This window comes from Hemiscyllium ocellatum, chromosome 26, assembly GCF_020745735.1.
Source record: "Hemiscyllium ocellatum isolate sHemOce1 chromosome 26, sHemOce1.pat.X.cur, whole genome shotgun sequence".
Taxonomy (NCBI): Eukaryota; Metazoa; Chordata; class Chondrichthyes; order Orectolobiformes; family Hemiscylliidae; genus Hemiscyllium; species Hemiscyllium ocellatum.
The window spans coordinates 12,259,760-12,284,816 of record NC_083426.1 but is presented as its reverse complement, the minus strand read 5'-3'; the positions used below and the strand labels follow the sequence as shown (position 1 = coordinate 12,284,816).

Below are 25,057 nucleotides of genomic sequence, written 5' to 3'. Positions count from 1 at the left end.
AGCTTTCAGAGCACTACTCCTTTGTCAGGGAGTCAGTGGGGCAGGATACATAGGGCACAGCATCTGTAAGTAAAAGATCAAAGTGTCACACAACGTGCTGGAGAACCCTAGATTACTGTGAAGACTGTAATCACATAGAATGGGGATGCAGGTTTCGATTGATTAATATGTAAATCCCATAATTTATATCTCAAATCACTGCTCCGATATATCTTAAAGTTTTATCACTAAATAAAAACGTGCCATCTCGGCTGAGACAAAGCATTACAGGTATGATGTTAGAGTCTGTGCCCAACCTGGAGTCAAACTGGATTTATTTTGAACGTAGGAATTTATAAAACGTCACATTAACTCACTGCCTATAGATTGTGTGTTTTTTTAACAGAACGCAAAGTATGTACAAATACAAATTTGCAAATAGACTTATATATGTGTGTGATTGTGTTTGTGTAGCTTTGGGGGATGTGGTAAGAGAGATACAGGGAAGATGTGTGTATGTGTGTGATGGAGAGAGAGAGAGAGTGTGCAAATTCAGGGGAAATGTTGTCATATCTCCATTAGGATGTCCAATGTGTGTATCCTCATCCAAATGTCATTGGCACAACCAAGGAGACTTGCACATTGCAGACTATCTCCTCACAGACTGACAATTCAGTGTATGGCCATTGTAACTGAGGATTGCTGTCTTCCACTGTTCGCTATGCAGTGCATTACAGAAATACCAAACCCAAGTGGCCCTTTAAAATGTACTTGTCTGATTACATTCACCTCGTTAATATGATATCGAGGGTGAACAATGTTCTTGGTAATAATTGCTTGAGGCCATCACTTGTAATGTTTATTTCTGGACAATGAGTCATGTGTTGTTGATGTGTAATTTGATGCCAGTGGTAAAAGGTGGATAAATCCCCAGGACCTGATCAGGTATACCGGAGAACTCTGTGGGAAGCTAGAGAAATGATTGCTGGGCGTCTTGCTGAGATATTTGTATCATCGATAGTCACAGGTGAGGTGCCAGAAGACTGGAGGTTGGCAAACGTGGTACCACTGTTTAAGAAGGGTGGTAAAGACAAGCCAGGTGAGCCTGACCTTGGTGGTGGGCAAGTTGTTGGAGGAAATCCTGAGGAACAGAATGTACATGTATTTGGAAAGGCAAGGACTGATTTGGGACTGTCAACATGGCTTAGTGCGTGGGAAATCATGTCTCACAAACTTGATTGAGTTTTCTGAAGAAGTAACAAAGAAGATTGATGAGGGCAGAGCAGCAGATGTGATCTATTTGGACTTCAGTAACGCATTCGACAAGATTCCCCTGGGAGACTGATTAGCAAGGTTAGATCTCACAGAATACAGGGAGAACTAGCCATTTGGATACAGAACTGGGTCAAAGGTAGAAGACAGAGGGTGGTGGTGGAGGGTTGTTTTTCACATTGGAGGCCTGTGACCAGTGGAGTGCCACAAGGATCGGTGCTGGGCCCTCTACTTTTTGTCATTTACATAAATAATTTGGATGCGAGCATAAGAGGTACTGTTAGCAAGTTTGCAGATGACACCAAAATTGGAGGTTTAGTGGGCAGCGAAGAGGGTTACCTCAGATTACAACAGGATCTGGACCAGATGGGCCAATGAGGTGAGAAGTGGCAGATGGAGTTTAATTCAGATAAATGCGAGGTGCTGCATTTTGGGAAAACAAATCTTAGCAGGACTTCTACACTTAATGGTAAGATCCTAGGGAGTGTTGCTGAACAAAGAGACCTTGGAGTGCAGGTTCATAGCTCCTTGAAAGTGAAGTCACAGGTAGATAGGATAGTGAAGAAGGCATTTGGTGTGCTTTCCTTTATTGGTCAGAGTATTGAGTACAGGAGTTGGGATGTCATTTTGCAGCTGTACAGATATTGGTTAGGCCACTGTTGGAATGTTGCATGCAATTCTGGTCTCCTTCCTATTGGAAAGATGTTGTGAAACTTGAAAGGGTTCAGAAAAGATTTACAAGGGTTGGAGGATCTGAGCTACAGGGAGAGGCTGAACAGGCTGGGGCTGTTTTCCCTTGAGCGTCAGAGGCTGAGGGGTGACCTTATAGAGGTTTACAAAATTATGAGGGGCATGGATAGGATAAATAGACAAAGTCTATTCCCTGGGGTTGGGGAGTCCAGAACTGGAGGGCATAGGTTTACGGTGAAAGGAGAAAGATAGAAAAGAGACCTAAGGGGCACGTTTTTCATGCAGAGGGTGGTACGTGTATGGAATGAGCTGCCAGAGGATGTGGTGGAGGCTGGTACAATTGCAACATTTAAGTGGCATTTGGATGGGTATATGAATAGGAAGGGTTTGGAGGGATATGGACCGGGTGCTGACAGGTGGGACTAGATTGGGTTGGGCTATCTGGTCAGCATGGACAGGTTGGACCGAAGGGTCTGTTTCCATGCTGTACCTCTCTATGACTCTATGGTAGGATTGAATCAGTGGATGCATGGTGGATGTAATTGCCCTGACGAGGTTTCAAATGTGTAGAAATTTACTCCATCACCCCCCTCCCCCTCCCCAACCAAAATATGTATGACTAACTACACCCCTACTCTGCAATTGGGTGCCTGTCATTTTACACAGTCATTGTGCAGCGACTGGGTCAGGATGGGTGAAGTGTCAACTGAGTGTTTTTGTGAGAAAAGCAGAAATAGCTGGAGAAACACAGCAGGTTTGGCAGAGTCAGTGGAGCAAAAGCAGAGTCACTGTTTTGGGTCCCTTAACCATACTTCAGAACTATTAGTAGCTTCGATAAGGTGTTCCATATGCTGCAGACACAGAGATTGGGGTGTTTCTGTGAATTAACAGCAGACTCTACCTGTGATGCAGAATGATCCTTCTTCCTTTCTTTCTTGTTGCTGTCCCTGTGGATCCAATGATCTTTTGTCACCTCACCGTTTCTGTTCATTCTCTCTCTATAGCCATTATGTCCCTAATTTCCCATTAGAGCTATGTCTTTCAGAATTGCAAAGCCCTTATTGGCCCTAACCATCTCCAATTTATTTCAATGCAAGGGGCCTAACAGGGAAGGCAGATGAACTCAGGGCATGGTTAGGAACATGGGACTGGGATATCATAGCAATTACAGAAACGTGGCTCAGGAATGGGCAGGACTGGCAGCTGAATGTTCCAGGATACAAATGTTACAGGAAGGATAGAAAGGGAGGCAAGAGAGGATGGGGAGTGGTGTTTTTGATAAGGGATAGGATTACAGCTGTATTGAGGGAGGATATTCCAGAAAATACATCCAGGGATGTTATTTGGATTGAACTGAAAAATAAGAAATGGTTGATCACCTTATTGGGATTGTATTACAGACCCCCTAATAGTCAGAGGAAAATTGAGAAAAAAATTTGTAAGGAGATCTGTTATCTGTAAGAGTAATAGGGTGGTTATGGTAGGGGATTTAAACTCTCCAAACATAGACTGGGACTGCCATACTGTCAAGGATTTAGATGGAGAGGAATTTGTGAAGTGTGTACAAGAAAATTTTCTGATCCAGAATGTGGATGTATCTATTAGAGAAGGTGCAAAACTTGACCAACGCTTGGGGAATAAGGCAGGACAGGTGACTGAGGTATCAGTGGGGGAGCACTTTGGGGCCAGCGACCATAATTCTATTAGTTTTAAAATAGTGATGGAAAAGGATAGAACAGATCTAAAAGTTGAAGTTCTAAGTTGGAGAAAGGCTAATTTTGACGGTAGTAGGCAAGAACTTTCAAAAGCTGATTGGGGCCATATGTTCGCAGGTAAAGGGACGGTTGGAAAATGGGAAGCCTGAGGCACAGTGGTTAGCACTGCTGCCTCACAGTTCCAGATTCGATTCCAGCCTTGGGCAATTATCTGTGTGGTGTTTGCACATTCTCCCCGTGTTTGCGTGGGTTTCCTCTGGGTGCTCCGATTTCCTCCCACAGTCCAAAGATGTGCAGGTTCGGTGAATTGGCCATGCCTAATTGCCTGTATTGTTAGGTGCATTAGTCAGGGGTAAATGTAGGAGAATGTGTCTGCGTGGGTTGCTCTTCAGAGGGTCGGTGTGGGCTTGTTGGGCCGAAGGGCCCGTTTCCACACTGTAGGGACTCTCATCTAAATGAGATAACGAGAATCCAGAGAAAGTCTATTCCTGTCAGGGTGAAAGGAAAGGCTGGTAGGTATAGGGAATGCTGGATGACTGAAGAAATTGAGAGTTTCGTTAAAGAAAAGAAGGAAGCACATGTAAGGTAGAGACAGGATAAATTGAGTGAACCCTTAGCAGACTATAAAGGCAGTAGGAGTATACTTAAGAGGGAAATCAGGAGTGCAAAAAGGGGACATGAAATAGCTTTGGCAAATAGAGTTAAGAAGAATCCAAAGGGTTTTTACAAATACATTAAGGACAAAAGGATAACTAGGGAGAGAATAGAGCCCCTCAAAGATCAGCAAGGCAGCCTTTATGTGGAGATGCAGGAGATACGGGAGATATTAAATGGTATTTTGCATCTGTATTTACTGTGGAAAAGGACATGAAAGTTATAGATTGTAGGGAAACAGATGGTGACATCTTGGAAAATTCCATATTACAGAGAAGGAAGTGCTGGATGTCTTGAAACACCTAAAAGTGAATAAATCCCCAGGACCTGATCAGGTGTTGCCTCGAACTCTATGGGAAGCCAGGGAAGTGATTGCTGGGCCTCTTACTCCAGATATTTGTACCAGGAGGTTGGCTAATATGGTGCCACTCTTTAAGAAAGGTGGTAAAGACAAGCCAGGGAACTATGGACCAGTTAGCCTGACATCAGTAGTGGGCAAGTTGTTGGGGGGAATCCTGAGGGACAGGATGTACATATATTCGGAAAGGCAAGGACTGATTAGAGATCGTCAACATCGCTTTGTGTGTGGGAAATCATGTCTCATAAATTTGATTGACGTATTTGAAGAAGCACCAAAAGGGATTGATGAAGGCAGAGTGGTTGATGTCATCTATATGGACTTCAGTAAGGCATTCGACAAGGTTCCCCATGGGACACTGATCAGCAAGGTTAGATCTCACAGGATACAGGGAGAACTAGCCATTTCTATACAGAACTGGCTCAAAGGTAGAAGACAGAGGGTGGTTGGGGTGGGGGGGGGGGTTGTTTTTCAGACTGGAGGCCTGTGACCAGTGGAGTGCCACATAGATTGGAGCTGGGTCCACTACTTTTCATCATTTATCTCAATGATTTGGATGTGAGCCTAAGAGGTATAGTTTATAATTTTGCGGATGACGCCAAGATTGAAGGTGTAGTGGACAGCGAAGAAGCTTACCTCAGATTACAACAGGATCTGGACCAGATGGGCCAATGGGCTGAGAAGTGGCAGATGGAGTTTAATTTAGATAAATGTGAGGTCCTGCATTTTGGGAAAGCAAATCAGAGCAGGACTTATACACTTAATAGGAGAAAGTGAGGACTGCAGATGCTGGAGATCAGAGCTGAAAATGTGTTGCTGGAAAAGCGCAGCAGGTCAGGCAGCATCCAAGGAGCAGGAGAATCGACATTTCGGGCATGACCCCGAAGAAGGCTAAAGAAGGGCTCATGCCCGGAATGTCGATTCTCCTGCTCCTTGGATGCTACCTGACCTCTCGCACTTTTCCAGCAACATATTTTCAGCTTATACACTTAATAGTAAGACTCATGGAGTGTTGCTGAACAAAGAGACCTTGAAATACAGGCTCATAGCTCCTTGAAAATGGAATTGCAGGTAGATAGGATAGTGAAGAAGGCATTTGGTATACTTTCCTTTATTGGTCAGAGTATTGAGTACAGGAGTTGGGAGGTCATGTTGAGGCTGTACAGGACATTGGTTAGGCCACTGTTGGAATATTGCATGCAATTGTGGTCTCCTTCCTATCGGAAAGATGTTGTGAATCTTGAAAGGGTTCAGAAAAGATTTACAAGGATGTTGCCAGGGTTGGAGAATTTGAGCTCTCAGGAGAGGTTGAATAGGCTGAGGCTGTTTTCCCTGGAGCATCGAAGGCTGAGGGGTGACCTTATAGAGGTTTACAAAATCATGACGGACATGGATAGGTTAAATAGACAAGGTCTTTTCCCTGGGGTCGGGGAGTCCAGAACTAGAGGGCATACGTTTAAGGTGAAAGGGGAAAGGTATAAAAGAGACCTAAGGGGCAACATTTTACACAGAGAGCAGTGCGTGTTTGGAATGAGCTGCCAGAGGAAGTGGTGGAGGCTGGTACAATTGCAACATTTAAAAGGAACTTGGATGGGTATATGAATAGGAAGGGTTTGAGGGATATGGGCCAGGTTCTGGCAGATAAGACTAGATTGGGTTTGGATATCTGGTTGGCATGGATGAGTTGGACCTTGCTGTACTTCTCTGTGACTCTATAAGCCTATGTGAGGGACAATATGACAGTGACCTTGGAATATGCCATTTCCTTTTGCTGTCTGGAGCCTCCTATATTCTATGAGACTCCCAGAAAGGGGGATTTGATGCTGCATTTCCTTTTTAGATCAGGCTCAGGTTTCTTTGTTTACATAATTTATTAATGTATGCACGGGAGCGGTACATGTTGAATAAATGTTGAATAAATCAATTCTTTCGAATAACAACAAATATATTTTATTATTTTAACAGATAACAAGGTTCCATCCAATCAAACTATTACACACTAATTCACTTGTCTCTCTGCCCAACAGCATTTACATTGTCTTTGTCTTCATTCCAGATTAGGACACATGACTATATTATCCAATGAGAGTTAAAAGAGGGCATGGACAGGGGGAACGGCCAAGATCCTTTTCCTCTCTGGGGGTATCCAGACCCAGAGGACATAGGTTGAAGGTGAGAGGGAAAAGATTTCAAAAGGACCTGTGGAGTAACTTTTTCACACAGAGGGTGGGTGTGTGTTTGAAACGAGCTGCCAGAGGAAGTGGTGGAGGCTGGTACAATTACAGCATTTAACAGCATGAGGTCATCATGGAGAGAGATGAGACATGAACAGAGTAGGCCATTCAGCCCCTCGAGGGTCATTCAGCATTCACCTGGATCAGGGCAGATCTTCCACTGGAATACCATTTTTCTTGCACTACCATACCATGTCCCTCCATATCTTTATTGGACAGAACATTATTGATTTCTGTTTTGAATATACTCAAGGCTGGAGCCTCCAGAGCTCTCTGGGGCAGAGAATTCCAACAAACCATCACCCTCTGCGTGAAGAAATTCCTGCTCATCTCAGTCCCAAATGGTCAACCCATTCTTCTCAAACTGTGTCTCCTGCTTCGAAACCCCTCCACCCAGAGCCACCTCATTGATGGGGAACTTAAAGTGCTCAAAATCATTCTTGTAAAGGCCATGATGCTCACCTAATGTTTTCGTGTAAACATTGTGACTGAAACAGAACAAATCACCAGGAGAGTGAAGAGTACCCAGCGTATCACATCCCAGACAACGTAACTGTGTAAAACAGAAGAAATACAAAATCATTTGAAGGAAACAAGACAGCTTGATATTTTAAACATTTATCCCATGTTTACACTGCAGTATATTGTAGCAAAGTAACGCAACACAGCTCAGGGAGTTACGTAGGAAAACTAAATAACAGTTTAATTTATGAATGACCTAAACAATACATAAAAGCCAGATGTAACAAGTTTCAGTTCCACGTCCTGTCATGCTCTGCATCTTGTTGTCAGTGAGGATTATTAGATGTGGATGGATATCTGCAGGAGCACTGCAGTCTGGTGTAATATTCCAGTGGATGAGAAGTCTCTTCAGTCAGTGAGGAACTCAGAATAGCATCATCCCACACTGCTCCTGCACCTTCTAACAGGTAAGGCTTAACCAGCTGGAACCAGACAGCCTCCCACCCTCTCAGTTTGGGAATAATGTTTAACATGAGAGAATGGAGGAGGAGATGGTGATAGAGAATGTAATGTCCCTGGCAGTGATACTCCAGACGCTCTAGCTCAACAAAATCTGTCACTTCTTTGAAATATACAACACCGTGAGCTTAGATGAATAATGAAGCATTTATCCTGGGACATGGCAGACAGAGAATTGGCATTTCCTGTTATGAATGTCCAAAAATGTAAATAGCAACATTGTAAATGTTATGACTTGGAAATTGAACTCTTTTGCTCATTAAAACTAAAATAAAAACACCCAGAAAAGCTTGCCTTCAGCTCACCAGTAAGGGAGCAAACATAATAACATTGTATAAAGTGAGTGACCATTTACATTCTGATAAAATTGAAATGTATTGTAAGCCTTTATGCTCAGTCACTTATTCTCACTTGGAATTAATGCTGATGGAAATATTGACAATGAAATTGTTCTACCTTTTACTGACAGACTTGGGTCCTGACGATGTTCTTGTTGCCCCTCGTGATATTTTTGGTGATGTTGTTGGTGATATCGTTGAGAAATTGTCACAAGTATATTCCCTTCCTATTGAGACATGAGGAAATATTCAGCTTCATCTGAGTCTCACTCAGGACTTCTGCGAATAATGGGTTTTGCTGAATTCATTTCTCTCTGGGGACACTTGATTAGGTCCTGGAGATTTATCCATCATGATGTATTTTAAGATGATCAGCACTTTCCCTTCTGTAATTTGGACTATTTTCAAGACATCAATGCTTATTTCCCTGAGTGTCCTCAGGGGTACCTGAGGGTACAGGTGCTGACGGGTCCTTACTCCGACCTGAGAAGGAGGGTTTCATCCAGGGTGGAGGTGTGTGTGTGTGTGTGTGTGTGTGTACTCATGGTAGGCTCAGGGGTTGCATTTTCAGGGCTCAAGGAACAGACACAGCAGGTGACCCAGGACGATGATGTGAGTCCTTGTGTAGGAAACAAAGAGAATTCAGCTTCTGCCAGGGATGTTTCACAATGTGGGAGAGAGATCAATGTGCAGGACCTTGATGGCAATAAGGGCAGGATTATTTGTAATCACATATTGCTGAGAATGTAAGGAGGGTAAAATCACCACTTGCTCTCCGGATGCTGACTGACCTGCTGTGTTTTTCCAGCACCACACTCTCGACTCTGATCTCCAGCATCCACAGTCCTCACTTTCTCTTCAAAGTAAGTTACTGACTTTTCCAGAGAGATACTTCATGAGAAAATGTATAAATTGCTGTGCCATTAGGTTCTGGTGTGAAAGAGGAGGAGCCTGTCGATGTCTGGCTAGACTTTTGTTCAATAAATACCAGACCAACAATTTTGTTGAGAGAATTGCCTTTTGTGTGGGGTACAATTCTTTAATAAAGTGACAGAAAGGGTATTAAGTGTAAGTGAAGAGGTGGTGGGGAGAGAAGAAACAGAGATAGATACATGAATGATTAAAGGTGATGAAGGTCAGAAAGCAGTGATCTTATTGGAAAAAGGAAGCTTTGGAAGAAAGAGAATTGTGAAAACAGAGAGATGCACACTTCAGGTTTCTGTCCGTGAATTATTCTGCATGAAATTCATGGGCTCCAGCCACAAAATGTTTCCGGAAGGTTTCTTGTAACAGAATTGACTAAGTCATAGTCTAGAGTAATGCTACATTGGGCATTTTAATTTTGAGTGTTTGAAAATTTCTTGACTTTAAATGGAGGGATGGAAATGATGAACAAAAATGTTATTGTAGTGTTACACTGTAATGTGTAATTCAATGAGATTGAAAGAGAGTAAACAATTTCATTCAAGTTAAAGACTGAATGGAAAAAGGCTTTTAGTGAGAAGAGAAATATAAACCAACCACCTACTTTTGTGACTGAATTTCACAAAACAATATTTAATGAACAGCACTCCAAAACAGAAAAGAAATAAAAGCAAACACAAGATGTTTTGTTTGAGGAGTTATTACCACTCCTGTTTCCAGAGTGTGTTCAACATTAAAAACTTTGGAAAAATTAAAATTATTATACTGGAATGTTCACTTAAAAGAAACATTATTTGCTCTTTTTCATTTCATTCATAATTAATAAGGTTGCTCTTCAGTATTTGGGAACTCTGTCACATGGGCTTATAATATATTCAGGAGAGGATCGAACCCTCTCTAGTTGAATAATAACCTTCCTGTTGCAGTGATCAGAATTGTACACAGTGCTCCAAGAGTGGCCTCAGCAACATCCTATACACCACAATAAGATGTTCCAACTCCGATACTCAATGGTCTGAGCAATGCAGACAAACGTGCTAAATACCTGCTTCACCTGAGCCCCAAGGTCCCTCTGTTCGCCAGCACAACCCAGGGCCTGACCATTAATTGTATAAGTCCTCCCCTTGTTTGTTTTACCGAAATGCATGACCTCACATTTATCCAAATTAAACTCCATCTGCCACGGAGCAGCCCAATGACCCAGTTGATCAAAATGCCTTTGTAATCTGAGATAATCTTCTTCACTGCTGAAAATGTGTTGCTGGTTAAAGCACAGCAGGTTAGGCAGCATCCAAGGAATAGATTGTGATCTCCAGCAACTGCAGACCTCATTTTTTACCCGAAGATTTTAATCTTCTTCACTGTTGACTATACCACCAAATTTGGTGTCATTCACAAACTCATTAACCATGCATCCTAAATTCCTCTACAAATTGCTTATACAAATTACACTGATCCCTGTGAAACACCACTCGTCACATGCCATCAGTCCAAAAAACGTCCTTCATGACCATCCTCTGTCTCCTGTCCCAAACCAAATTTGTATCTGATTGGCAAGCTCACCCTGAACCCCATGTGATCTAACTTTCCTGATTAGTCTACCCTGCGGAACCCTGTCATTAATGTCTGTGTAGACAATGTGTACTGCTGTGTTGTCATCAATTGTTTTGGTTACTTCATTAAATATCTCAGTCAGGTTTGGACAGCACGATTTCCCTCACTCTATCCCAAATCAGTCTTGACTCTCCAAATGTATGTAAATCCTCTCTCTCAGAATCCACTGCAACAACCAACCCAGCACAGATATCGGAATCACAGCTCGAGAGTTCCCGAGCTTCTCCTTACAGTCTTTCTTATATAAAGACACAACATTAATCACCTTCCAGTCCTTCAGCACCTCACCCATGGCTGTGGATGTTGCAAATATCTCTGCTAGAGATGCCCCAAATTCCTTCCCCAACTTCCCACACCATCCTCAGATTCACTTGATCAGGTCAGAGTGATTTATCCACTTTTAAGTTTTTTAAGACCTCCAAAACTTCTTCTTGTATAATATGGACTGTGTTTTATGACATCAATATTTATTTCCTGGAGCTCCCTTGCCTCTATGTCATTTTCCATTGTAGAAACTCCTGCGAAATATTTGTTCAGTATCTCTCCCATCTCCTGTAGTTCCCCACAATGACGATCCCGGTTATTTTTCCCTGAATCTGAGAGTTGATGTGTTACATTGGGGTTTGTAAAAGGATTTGGGCTGGTAACTACAACCCAGGTATCCCATTTGTTTAAAACCATGGGTTTCACATGGAGCTGTCCCTTGCCGACATAGACAGTGGTCACTTCCATCCTCTTGAGGTCTGTTTTCTGAGCCTGCAGGAATAATGTGAAACCTCATCCTCACACCGACACAACCCGCCAGTGGTTTTCCATCTCCTGAAGTGTGAGAATCCATGAGACAGACAGATGAGGTTCCCCATCTCCAGGGAATACACAGTCAACACGGGCTGGGTTTTTTTAAAAATATGTGAATCATTTCTGCAACAAATAAACTATGAACTCTTTATTTTCTAGTCTTTAATGGACAGCTTTTGTTGTCCATTCCAATTGCCCCTGACTGAGTGGTTTTCTAAGCCATTTGAAGTGGGCAGTTAAGGACAAAGTACATTACTGGAGTCTGATGTGGAGCAGACTTGGAAATGGTGGCAGATATCATTGCCTAAAGGACATTGATAAATCAGAAGGGTCTTGGTGCTTTCGAGAATCTGAGGAGATCCCAAAATACTTCCCATTCTGTGAAGTACTCATTTGAAGAAAGAAAACAGTTGGAAGGCAGTAAAAAGAGGATTATGGGTAATCCAAGATGGAGGATGGGAAAAATTTCTGGCCGTAACAGGCTGCTCCTTTTTTGAGGTATTTCAGGTGTTGAAGGTGATCTCCTCGAATTCCAGGAGCAGCAAATACTGTTTAAGTGCTGCTGCATTGTTTTGGAACTTTGGGCAAAAAATGTCAAATTAGCAGCACTTTTAAAAGGGGGAGGAACAGACAAAGGCAACACATGGTTAGGTCAGTGCAGGACAGGGAGACAGAAAAGGAAACCCACACTGCTAACTGACACAGCAGTGAACCTGCGCAGTTACTGCCTTTGGTATTTGAATTGATGTATCACTGGACATCGTAGTGCGTCTGAGAAAATTAACAGACAGTAAAATTGACAACTAATCTTGGAGGAACCTGTTTCGGAGAGGTCACATCACAGAAACAGATAAGTGAATATTTTTAAGTGTGGCCTGAGAGAAAGTCTGCAGTAGTGAGTAGAGTGGATTCTTTCTTGTTTATATGTTTTATTGAAATATGTCTCTTGACTAAACGTAAAAATATAAGCATTAAGTTAGCCTGGAGCAGGAGAGGAATAAGACAGTCCTATTTTCTGGGTCTGCAAATTGGAAGAAGCAAAAATGGCCTTGTGAAGAGTGATATGCCCTTCCTGTTGGATGTGATCGTTCTGAGAGAGTTTACATGTTACTGAGAATTACATCTGCAATAAATGCTGTTGGTTGTAAATCCTTTCATATCGAATGTATCGTTTGTAGAGACAGTTAAGGACAATGAAGAATTTACAAGAGCAAGGTGGCATGATGGATGGCAGTTATAGGAAGGGGGAAAAGTTGCAGATACAGTCACATAGATGGGTTATGTCCAGGAAAGGTAGGAGAGGTAGGCAGGTAATGCAGGGTTTTCTGTGACTATCCCCATTTCAAACAAGTATGCTGTTTTGGAAAAGGCAGGGGGTGATGGATTCTCAGGTGAATGTAGCAAGAACAGCCAAGTTTCTGGTATTGAGATTGGCTCTGATGCAATGAGGGGTATGTCGAGTTCCAAGAGATCGGTTGTGTTAGGGGACTCTCTAGTCTGAGGTACAGACAGACCTTTCTGTGGCCATCAGCGAGAAAGCAGAATGATGTGTTGCTTCCCTGGCGCCAGGATCAAGGATGTCTCAGAGGGGGTGCAGAATGTTCTCACAGGGGAGAGGTATCAGCATGAGGTCATTGTCCATGTTGGAAAAAACAACATAGGAAGGGAAATGGTTAAGATTCAGAAGGGAGATTACAGAGAGTTTTGCAGGAATTTAAAAAGGAGGTCCTCGAGAGTAGTAATATCTGGTTTACTCCCAGTGCCATGAGCTAGTGAGGGCAAGAAGAGGAGGGTAGAGCAGATGAATGCTTGGCTGAGGAGCTGGTGTATGGGTGAAGGATGCACACTTTTGGATCATTGGAATCTCTTCTGGGGCAGAAATGACCTGGACAAGAGGGACGGATTGCTCCTGAATTGGAAGGGGACTAATATACTGGCAGGGAAATTTGCTAGAGTTAGTCGGGTGGATTTAAACTAGTAAGGTGGGGGTGTTGGGGGGAGGGTGTTGGGGGGTGTGGAACCCAGGGAGATAGTGAGGAAGGAGATCAATCTGAGACTGGTACAGTTGAGAACAGAAGTGAGTCAAACAGTCAGGGCAGACAGGGACAAAGCAGAGGAAAAGTTTGGACTGTTAAATTAAACTGCATTTATTTCAATGCAAGGGGCCTAACAGGGAAGACAGATGAACTCAGGGCATCGTTGGGAACATGGGACTGGGATATCACAGTAAATACAGGGACATGGCTCAGGGATGGGCAGAACTGGCAGCTTAATGTTCCAGGATACAAATGCTACAGAAAGGATAGAAAGGGAGGAGGGGGTGTGGCGTTTTTGATAAGGGATAGCCTTACAGCTGTGCAGAGGGAGGATATTCCTGGAAATACATTCAGGGAAGTTATCTGGGGGAAACTGAGAATTAAGTAAGGGATGAGGGATGATAACCTTATTTGGATTGTATTATTGACCCCCGAACCGTCAGAGGGAAATTGAGAAACAAACTTGTAAGGAGATCTCAGCTGTCTGTAAGAATAAGAGGGTGGTTATGGTAGGGGACTTTAACTTTCCAAACATAGACTGGGACTGCCATAGTGTTAAGGGTTTAGATGGAGAGGAATTTGTTAAGTGTGTACAAGACAATTTTATGATTCAGTATGTGGATGTACCTACCAGAGAATGTGCAAAACCTGACTACTCTTGAGAAATAAGGCAGGGCAAGTGACTGAGGTGTCAGTGGGAGAGCACTTTGGGGCCAGCGACCATAATTCCAGATTTAAGTGTGATGGAAAAGGATAGACCAGTTCTAAAAGTTGAAGTACTAAATTGGAGAAAGTCCAATTTTGACAGTATTAGGCAAGAACTTTCGAAAGCTGATTAGGGGCAGATATTCGCAGGTAAAGGGAAGGCTGGAAAATGGGAAGTCTTCAGAAATGAGACAATGAGAGCCCAGAGAAAGTATATTCCTGTTAGGTTGAAAGGAAAGGCTGGTAGGTATAGGGAATGCTGGATGACTAAAGAAATTGTGGGGTTGCTTAAGAAAAAGAAGGAAGCATATGTAAGGTATAGACAGGATAGATTGAGTGAATCCTGAGAAGAGTATAAAGGCAGTAGGAGTATACTTAAGAGGGAAATCAGGAGGCTAAAAAGGGGAAATGAAATAGCTTTGGCAAATAGAGTTAAGTGGAATCCAAAGAGTTTTTACAATTCATTAAGGACAAAAGGATAACGCGGGAGAGAATAGGGCCCCTCAAAGCTCAGCTCGGCGGGCTTTGTGTGGAGCTGCAGAAAATGGGGGAGATACTCAATGAGTATTTTGTATCAGTATTTACTGTGGAAAAGGTTATGGAAGATATAGAAGGTAGCGAAGTAAATGGTGACACCTTGCAAAATGTCCACATTACAGAGGAGGAAGTGCAGGATGTCTTGAAATGCATAAACGTGAATAAATCTCCAGGACCTGATCAGGTGTACCCTAGAACTCTGTGGGAAGCTAGAGAAGTGATTGCTGGGCCTCTTGCTGAGATTTTTGGATCATCAATAGTCACAGGTGAGGTGCCAGGAGACTGGAGGTTGGCTCACATGGTGCCACTGTTCAAGAAGGTTAGTAAAGACAAGCCAGGGATCCATAACCAGTGAGCCTGATGTCAGTGGTGGGCAAGTTGTTGGAGGGAATCCTGAGGGAGAGGATATGCAAGTATTTGGAAAGGCAAGGACTGATTAGGGATAATCAACATGGCTTTGTGTGTAGGAAACCATGTCTCACAAACTTGATTGAGGTTTTTGAAAAAAGTAACAAAGAGGATTGATGAAGGCAGAGTGGTAGATGTGATCTACATGGACTTCAGTAAAGTGTTTGCCAAGTTTCCCCATGGGAGATTGATTAGCAAGGTTAGATCTCATGGAATACAGAGAGAACTAGCCACTTGGATACAGAACTGGCTCAAAGGTAGAAGACAGAGGGTGGTGGTGGAGGGTTGTTTTTCAGACTGGAGGCCTGTGACCAGTGGAGTGCCACAAGGATTGGTGTTGGGGTGTCTACTTTTTGTCATTTACATAAATGATTTGGATACAAGCATAAGAGGTACAGTTACTGAGTTTGTAGATGACACCAAAATTGGAGGTGTAGTGGACGGTGAAGAAGGTTATCTCAGATTACAACAGGATCTTAATCAGATGGGCCAATGGGCTGAGAAGTGGCAGATGGAGTTTAATTCAGATAAATGCGAGGTGCTGCATTTTTGGAAAGCAAATCTTAGTAGGACTGATGAGGTCCTCGAGAGTGTTGCTGAACAAAGAGACCTTGGAGTGCAGATTCATAGCTCATTGAAAGTGGAGTCACAGGTAGATTGGATAGTGAAGAAGGTGTTTGATATGCTTTTGTTTATTCGTCAGAGTATTGAGTACAGGAGTTGGGAGGTCATGATGCAGCTGTACAGGGTATTGGTTAGGCTTCTGCTGGAATATTGTCTGCAATTTTGGTTGACTTTCTATCGGAAAGATGTTGTGAAACTTGAAAGGGTTCAGAAAAGATTTACAAGGATGTTGTCAGGGTTGAAGTATTTGAACTATAGAGAGAGGCTGAACAGGCTGGGATTATTTTCCCTGGAGCGTCATAGACTGAGGTGTGACCTTATAGAGGTTTACAACATTATGATGGGTATGGATAGGATAAACAGACAAAGACTTTTCCCTGGGGTGGGGGAGTCCAGAACTAGAGAGCATAGGTTTAGGGTGAGAGGGGAAAGATATAAAAGAGACCTAAGGGGTAACTTTTGCACACAGAGGGTGGTGCATGGAATAAATGAGCTGCCAGAGGAAGTGGTGGAGGCTGATACAATTGCAACATTTAAAAGGCATCTGGATGGGTATATGAATAGGAAGGGTTTGGAGGGTTATGGGCCTGGTGCTGGCAGGTGGGACTAGATTGGATTGGGATATCTGGTCGGTATGGATGCGTTGAAGTAAAGGGTCTGTTTCCATGCTGTACATCTCTATGACTCTATGAATGCTTGCTCAGACTACTCTGTAAATAGTTTACAAATGGTGCCATTCCTAAAGGGGGAACAGGTTCTCAGTTTCTCACCTCATCGACACTGTCTCACGTACCACAGCACAGCATTACTTCTCTCTGCTGGGCAGTGGGATCCAGCTGGATTTTAACCCCGAAGGGGAACTGGAACCCCCAACATGCTGGCATCAAAAGTGAGAGTGCAGCCACATGAGCTGCTGCTGATAGTTCCAAATACAGTTCCCGTGTGTCACTTCGACTCGATGCTGACTTGCTTCTTCTCTGACAGCTCAAACAGATCAGATCAGGAAATGGCTGCAGGCAATATTTACAGGTATTTCATTGTACAACTGATCGTCACTCTATCCCCAACATCAGCCCTAAATCTGGACACAACAGTCAAGGACTGAATTTAATAATCCCATTACTTAGAAAAATGCAAATTCTCCATCAATAAAATGCTGTTTTAATTTTGCAGGGATTATTGGAGTTGTTCCAAAGTTTCTGCATGATGTGGTTAGTATGTTTGTACCTCCACATTTTCTAACTACAGTACAAACCATTGGATTTGGTCAGAAATGACAATGAAACAAATGGAGCGTATTTCATCAATTACCGTTTCACAGACAGAGATAATACACTAACATTGTTTACATCACACTTACCGATGCTGTTGATCTGTATCCTATAACTGCAGTTCTTCTCTCTTACATTGTTGACTGACACATGAACAATTTCACTTGGTTTTGTTCCCTGAGTATTTGAGGCTGTGCAGTAATATTGATGATGTTGCTGTGTGAAGGATTGACAATGTAGATCCAGTTTATTGGTGTAAGAGATCATTGAATCTTGTGATGGCATCTTCTCAGACCATGTGTATTGAATGGGGAGGGATCCCTGGGCAGACTCACAGGAGATTGTCACTGACCCCCCAGAACATGAGACATTTGGTTGGGATAAAAATCGAAGCCCAGGAACAGAGACGGCTTCTGTGGGAAAGAAACAATTATTGAGAGATCAAAAAATCAAATATCCCTCAACTCTTTGTCACTTTTCTTCCTGGATAAAACATTGTTAAGATATATCAGCAGAGAGTATCTTTTTAAAAGATCAATGAGACATTTACCTTCAGAGATGTGCAGCTTTACATTAAACAGGAGGTCAAAGTGAATACCAGGAAACTCAATCCCACAGCTGTATCGTCCGGCATCCCTCCATTGAAGATTCTTGATTGTGACAAGAAATATTCCTTGTGTTTTCTTATCAGTGACTGATATTCTCCCATTTGGCCAATTTGTTTTTGCTATAACGTTACACAGAGGAGTCCGTCCGTAACACCAATATTTCACGTATGACTGGTACCACCGTGCTTCGTAGTGACACGATATTGTGATCGCTCTTCCCAAAATTCCCGTTACATCTTTCTCTGCCCATAAAGCACCTGAAACTGAGGAGAAACGAATTGATAAATTTGACTGGATTGAATTGCTTAATATAAACATTAACATTTTAATTAGCTACATTCCATCGAGTTCATGATGAAGGCAATCCTTTGTCACAGCCTCAGGATGTTCCAAATTCCCAGGAGGGGAAACATTTCTGGCTGTAAGAGCTGCTCCTTTTTTTGAGGTATTTTTGGTGTTGGAGGTGATTTCCCCGAATTCCAGAAGCAGCAATTATTGTTTATCTGCTGTTACATTGTTTTGGAACTTTGGAAAAAAAAGTCAAAACAACAGCAGTTTAAAAGGGAGAAGAGCAGACAAAGGAAGCACATGGTGAGGACAGTGCAGGAGAGAGAGAGAGAGAGAGAAAACCTGCACAGTTACTGCCTTTGCTGTTTGAATTCGTGTATCGCTGGACATCGCAGTGCATCTGGGAAAATTATTAAATAGTGAAGTTCACAACTAATCTTGGAGGAACTGTTGGGCGAAGTTCACAGCACACAATCAGAGAAGGTCATTGTTGTTTTAAGCCTGTCCAAGCGAAAGGCTGCAGTAGTGGGTACAGTGGATTCTTTCATGATTATATGTTTTTGGAGATAAGTCTCTTGATTAAACTTAAAATATAAGACATAGCTATTAATTTAACCTGCGGCAGTGCTTGTCGAGGAATAAGACGGTGTTATTTTCTGGGTCTGTAGATTGTGAAGGAGCAAAAATGGCCTTTGCAGTGATATGTACTTCTTGTCAGATGTGGGAGTTTAAAGAAAGTTTAAGGGTTACTGCGGATTATATCTGCCATAAATGCTGTTGTTTGCGAATCTTATCAGATCGAGTGGATCGGTTGGAGAGACAAATAGAAGTGATGAGGAATTTGCAACAGCAACAGTATGTGTTGGATGGCAGTTATAGGAAGGGGAGAAAGTCTCAGATACAGTCACATAGATGGAAGAGTAAGAGAGGTAGGCAGCTAGAGCAGGATTCTTTTGTGGATATACCCATTTCAAACAGGTATGCTGTTTTGGAAAATGTAGGGAGTGATGGATTCTCAGGGGAATGCAGCACAAACAGCCAGGTTTCTGGCATTGAGACTGGCTCTAATGCAATGAGGGGTTCGTTGGCTTACAAGAGGTCAATTGTGTTAGGGGATTCTGTAGTCAAAGGTACAGACAGACATTTCTGTGGCCAGCAGAGAAAAATCAGAATGGTGTGTTGTTTACCTGATGCCAGGATCGAGGATGTCTCAGAGAGTGTGCAGAATGTTCTCACGGGGGAGAGGGGCCAGCAGGAGGTCATTGTCCACATTGGAACCAACGACATTGGAAGGGAAAAGGTTGAGATTCTGAAGGGAGATTACAGAGAGTTAGGCAGAAATTTAAAAAGGAGGTCTTCAAGGGGAGTAATAATTGGATTATTCTCAGTGCTACAAGCTAGTGAGGGCAGGAATAGGAGAATAGAGCAGATGAATGCATGGCTGAGGAGCTGGCGTATGGGAGAAGGATTCACATTTTTGGATCATTGGAATCTCTTTTGGGGGAGAAGTGACCTGTACAAGAAGGACGGATTGCACCTAAAGTGGAAGGGGACGGATATACTGGCAGGGAAATTTGCTAGAACTGCTTGAGAGGATTTAAACTAGTAAGGTGGGGTCAGGGAGTGTGGGAGGGGCGGTGGGACCCAGGGAGATAGTGAGGAAAGAGATCGATCTGAGATGGGTACAGCTGAGAACAGAAGTGAGTCAAACAGTCAGGGCAGGCAGGAACAAGGTAGGACTAATAAATGAAACTGCATTTGTTTCAATGCAAGGGGCCTAACAGGGAATGCAGATGAACTAAGAGCATGGTGAGGAACTTGGGACTGGGATATCATAGCATATACGGAAACATGGCTCAGGGATGGGCAGGACTGGCAGCTGAATGTTCCAGGATGCAAATGCTACAGGAAGGATAGAAAGGGAGGCAAGAGAGGAGGGGAGTGACATTTTTGATTCGGGATAGCATTACAGCTGTGCTAAGGGTGATATTCCTGGAAATACATCCAGGGAAGTTATTTGGGTGGAACTGAGAAATAAGAAAGGGATGATCATTTTATTGGGATTGTATTATAAACCTCGCAGCAGTCAGAGAGAAATTGAGAAACAAACTTGTCAGGAGATCTCAGCTATCTGTAAGAATAATAGGGTAGTTATGGTAGGGGATTTAAACTTTTCAAACATCGACTGGCACTGCCATTGTGTTAAAGGTTCAGATGGAGAGGAATTTCTTAAGTGTGTACAAGACAATTTTCTGATTCAGTATGTGGATGTACCTACTAGAGAAGGTGCAAAACCTGACCTACTCTTGGGAAATAAGGCAGGGAAGGTGACTGAGGTGTCAATGGGGGAGCACTTTGTGGCCAAAGACCATAATTCTATTCGTTTAAAAATAGTGATGGAAAAGGATGGACCACATCCAAAAGTTGAAGTTCTAAATTGGAGAAAGGCCAATTTTGACGGCATTAAGCAAGAACTTTCAAACGCTGATTGGAGGCAGATGTTCGCAGGTAAAGGGACAGCTGGAAAATGGTAAGCTTTCAGAAAAGTGATAACAGGAATCCAGAGAAAGTATATTCCTGTCAGGGTGAATGGGAATTCTGGATGACTGAAGAAATTGAGGGTTTGATAAAGAAAAAGAAAGAAGCATATGTCAGGTGGAGACAGGAGAGATCGAGTGAATCCTTAGAAGAGTAAAAAGAAAGAAGGAGGATACTTAAGAGGGAAATCAGGAGGGCAAAACAGGGACATGAGATAGCTTTGGCAAATAGAATTAAGGAGAATCCAAAGGGGTTTTACAAATATATTAAGGACAAAAGGATAACTAGGGAGAGAATAGGACCCCACAAAGATCAGCAAGGCGGCCTTTGTGTGGAGCTGCAGAAAATGGGGGAGATACTGAAAGAATATTTTGCATCAGTATTTACTGTGGAGAAAGATATGGAAGATACAGACTGTAGGGAAACAGATGGTGACATCTTGCAAAATGTCCAGATTACAGAGGAGGAAGTTCTGAATGCCTTGAAAAGGTTAAAGGTGGATAAATCCCCAGGAGCTGATCAGGTGTCCCCGAGAACTCTGTGGGAAGCTAGAAAAGAGATTGCTGGACCTCTTGCTGAGATATTTGTATCATCGATAGTCACAGGTGAGGTGCCGGAAGACTAGAGGTTGGCAAAAGTGGTGCCACTGTTTATGAAGGGTGGTAAAGACAAGCCAGGGAACTATAGACCAGTGTGCTTGACTTCAGTGGTGGGCAAATTGTCGCAGGGAATCCTGACGGACAGGATGTATATGTATTTGAAAAGGCCAGGGTTGATTCAGGATAGTCAACATGGCTTTTGTGCGTGGGAAATCATGTCTCACAAACTTGATTGAGTTTTTTGAAGAAATAACAAAGAAGATTGATGAGGGCAGAGCAGTAGATGTGATCTATATTGACTTCAGTAGGACGTTCGACAAGGTTCCCCATGGGAGACTGATTAGCAAGGTTAGATCTCATGGAATACAGGGAGAACTAGCCATTTGAATACAGAACTGGCTCAAAGGTAGAAGACAGAGGGTGTTGGTGGAGGGTTGCTTTTCAGACTGGAGGCCTGTGACCAGTGCAGTGCCACAAGGATCGATGCTGGGCCTTCTACTTTTTGTCATTTACATAAATGATTTGAATACAAGCATAAGAGGTACAGTTAGTAAGTCTGCAGATGACACCAAAATTGGAGTCGTAATGGACCAGATGGGCCAATGAGCTGAGAAGTGGCAGATGGAATTTAATTCAGATAAATGCAAGATGCTGCATTTTGGGAAAGCAAATCTGAGCAGGACTTATACCCTTAATGGTAAGGTCCGAGGGAGTGTTGCATAACAAAGAGATCTTGGAGTGCAGGTTCATAGCTCCTTGCAAGTGGAGTCGCAGGTAGATAGGATAGTGAAGAAAGCATTTGGTATGCTTTCCTTTGTTGGCCAGAGTACTGAGTACAGGAGTTGGGAGGTCATGTTGCAGCTGTACAGGACATTGGTTAGGTCACTGTTGGAATATTGCGTACAATTCTGGTCTCCTTCCTATCGGAAAGATGTTGCGAAACTTGAAAGGGTTCAGAAAAGATTTACAAGGATGTTGCCAGGGTTGAGGATCTGAGCTACAGGTAGAGGCTGAACAGGCTGGGGCTGTTTTCCCTTGAGCGTCGGAGACAGAGGTTCACAAAATTATGAGGAGCATGGATAGGATAAATAGACAAAGTCTTTTCCCTGGGGTCAGGGAGTCCAGAACTAGAGGGCATAGTTTTAGGGTGAGAGGGGAAAGATATAAAAGAAACCTAAGGGGCAACGTTTTCAAGCAGAGGGTGGTACATGTATGGAATGAGCTACCAGGATGCGGTGGAGGCTGGTACAATTGCAACATTGAAGAGATATTTGGATGGGTATATGAATAGGAAGGGTTTGGAGGGATATGGACTGGGCGCTGGCAGGTGGGACTAAATTTGGTTGGGATATCTGGTTGGTGTGGACGGGTTGGCCCAAAGGGTCTGTTTCCATGCTGTACATCTCTATGACTCTATGACTCTATGAACGATTGAAACAGTTGGGATATTTTCTTACCCCACCGGTCGAGCTTTGCGACAATCTTGAAATTGGGCTTGTGCTGCACGCTGTGGGCTCTAACTCCACCGTGTGTGACATCATTGAAATGTTGCCCCACCCCACAGAGAGCAGCCTGAGTGATGGGCTTGGGTTGGAGTTGGCTGGGGATCAGTGTGATGAAGGGGACAGGTGCTGAAGGATCCTTACTCTGACCGGAGAATGAGGGTTTAATTGAGGGAGAAGAGGGGTGTGTGTAGACTCATGGTGGGCTCAGGGGCTGCATTTTCAGGGCTCAACGTGTAGATACAACAGGTGACCCAGGCAAGATGATGACAGTCCTCAAGTGGGAGAGGAAGAAAATTGTAGTTCAGCAAGGGATGGTTCACGATGGGAGAGAGAGAGATCAATGTGTAGGACCTTGAGGGCAGTAAAGGCAGGATGGTTTGTAATCACACATTGTTGTCAGTGTAAGGAATGTAAAATAACATAAATAATTTACTGACTGTACCAGAGAGATGTTTCATGAGATAGTGCTTAAATTGCTGCAATGTTGTTACCTGGTGTGGAAGAGGAACAGCCTGTTGATGACTGGGGAGACTTGACTTCAATAAATACCAGACCAACAATCTTGTTGGGAGAACCAGCCTTTTTGTGGAGAACAATTCTTGAGTAAAATGACAGAATGGAATTGAAATCTAAGGTGGAGAGGAGAAGAGAAAGGCATTCAGGTCATGAATATGTAAAGCTGATGAAAGTCAGGAGAAAGAGACCTCATTGGAAAAAGGAAGCCTTGAATGAAAGAGAGTTGTGAAAACAGAGAGATTCATGCTTCAGGTTTCTGCCCGTGAAGTATTCTACATGAATTTGGTGGGCGAGTGCCACAAAATGTTTCAGGAAGTTTTCATGTAACAGAATTCACGGAGTTGTAGCCTTGAGTAATGCCACACTGGGAATTTTAATCTTAAGTGTTTGACAATTCCTTGCTCATAAATGGAGAGATTGCAATGATGAGCAATAGTTTTAGTGTTACATTGTAATGTGTAAAGCAGTGGGATTGAAAGAGAGTCAGCGACTTGATTCACGTTCATGACTGAAAGATAAAAGGCTTTTTCTTTGAAGAGAAATATAAACCAACCATCTACTTTTGCAACTGAGCCTCACAAAACAATATTTATTCAACTCAAAATGTTTCCCTTGAGGGCTTATTACAACTCCAGTTGTCAGTGTATATTCAACATTAAAATCATTGGAAAAATTAAAATAATTGTTCTGCTTTTTTCGCTCAAAAGAAACATTATTTGGTCCACTTTTATTTAATTCAGAATTAATAAAGCTGCTCTCAAGTATTTGGGAACTCTGTCACATGGGATTGCAATATGTTCAGTAGAAGGTATATTTGTGATGTTGTTCAGGTATTTTTATATTTGTTCTTTTAAACTTCCAAGACTTCCATATTTAGAGACACATGGTGTAGACAAAGTACATGCTGTGTCTGTTTTCTACAGCTTGTCTCTCGCCTGAAGCCAGTTGCTGTAATGTGAGGGGTGTCACTCTGCATTGTGTAAGGCTGACCTGGAACCTCACCCAGTCCTGCTCCCTGCACTGGGCATGTTAGATGGATTTACAGGTTGGTAATGACCCTGTTCGATTTTGTGAGAACACACATGCTTTTGCAAAATGTGCTGGAGTGAGAATCAAACTCTCAGCATTTATCACAGCAAGAACAATGTAACCATTGTGTCACAAGCTCTCACTTTATCCGATTATGTATCTTCAAATATTTAAGCATTTCTACTGTATAAACCACACAGTGGACTTCAACAAACATTGATTATCTGAATATACAACTCAGATGGTCACTCACCGGGAATGGAACAAATGAGGAGAATCAAAGTCCACATCGTTTTATTCTCAAAGATCAGTTGAGTTCTTGATGTCAGTCCCACAGCTCTTGTTTCTCACATTGAAATAAGTGTGTAATGCAATGTCTACCAGAAGTTAAGTGAGGAACAGGATATACGAAGCCAGTTTGTGAAACTACAGTCGGCCAGATGGTGAAAGTTCACTGTGAAGACTTTTTTTTGATTAGTCGTGTTTAACAGAAAACTGAATTAATTTCCTATGAAAGAATAGAATGTTCTGAAATCAAGAAAGTTAAAACATCAAGTGTTGAGGATAATGTTGATCCAAGCTCAGTATTTATACTGAAATCTCAGTTGAATGATAACTGACATATTCTCCCATGTTATAAAATTTCAACAAACACTTTTTTGCAAATAAAGATTTCTTTTGCAAAAAATAATCATGCAGCTAAGAGTCGAATTGTTTTGAATATTTTGTCTGCTTGCAGAATATTCCTCCTGGCATTAGTGCTGAATAATTATTGTGTCAGGATCTGAACTCCCAGATGTACAGGAGAAGGACACCCTCTGTTCCATTTCCACAAG

The 25,057-nt window shown here is 42.6% G+C and overlaps 1 protein-coding gene across 1 annotated transcript; it reads right to left on the bottom strand.

The window, feature by feature from the left end:
* Positions 1-24,562, bottom strand: LOC132828341 (cell surface A33 antigen-like). The gene is made up of 6 exons (XM_060845361.1): positions 24,475-24,562; positions 17,689-18,009; positions 17,228-17,551; positions 8,340-8,448; positions 7,365-7,455; positions 1-63 (listed from the first exon to the last, which is right to left on the bottom strand). Exons 1-5 carry the CDS (start codon positions 24,509-24,511, stop codon positions 7,365-7,367), a joined length of 882 nt encoding a protein of 293 aa, XP_060701344.1. The 5' UTR covers positions 24,512-24,562; the 3' UTR covers positions 1-63.
* Positions 24,563-25,057: the final 495 nt, after the last annotated feature.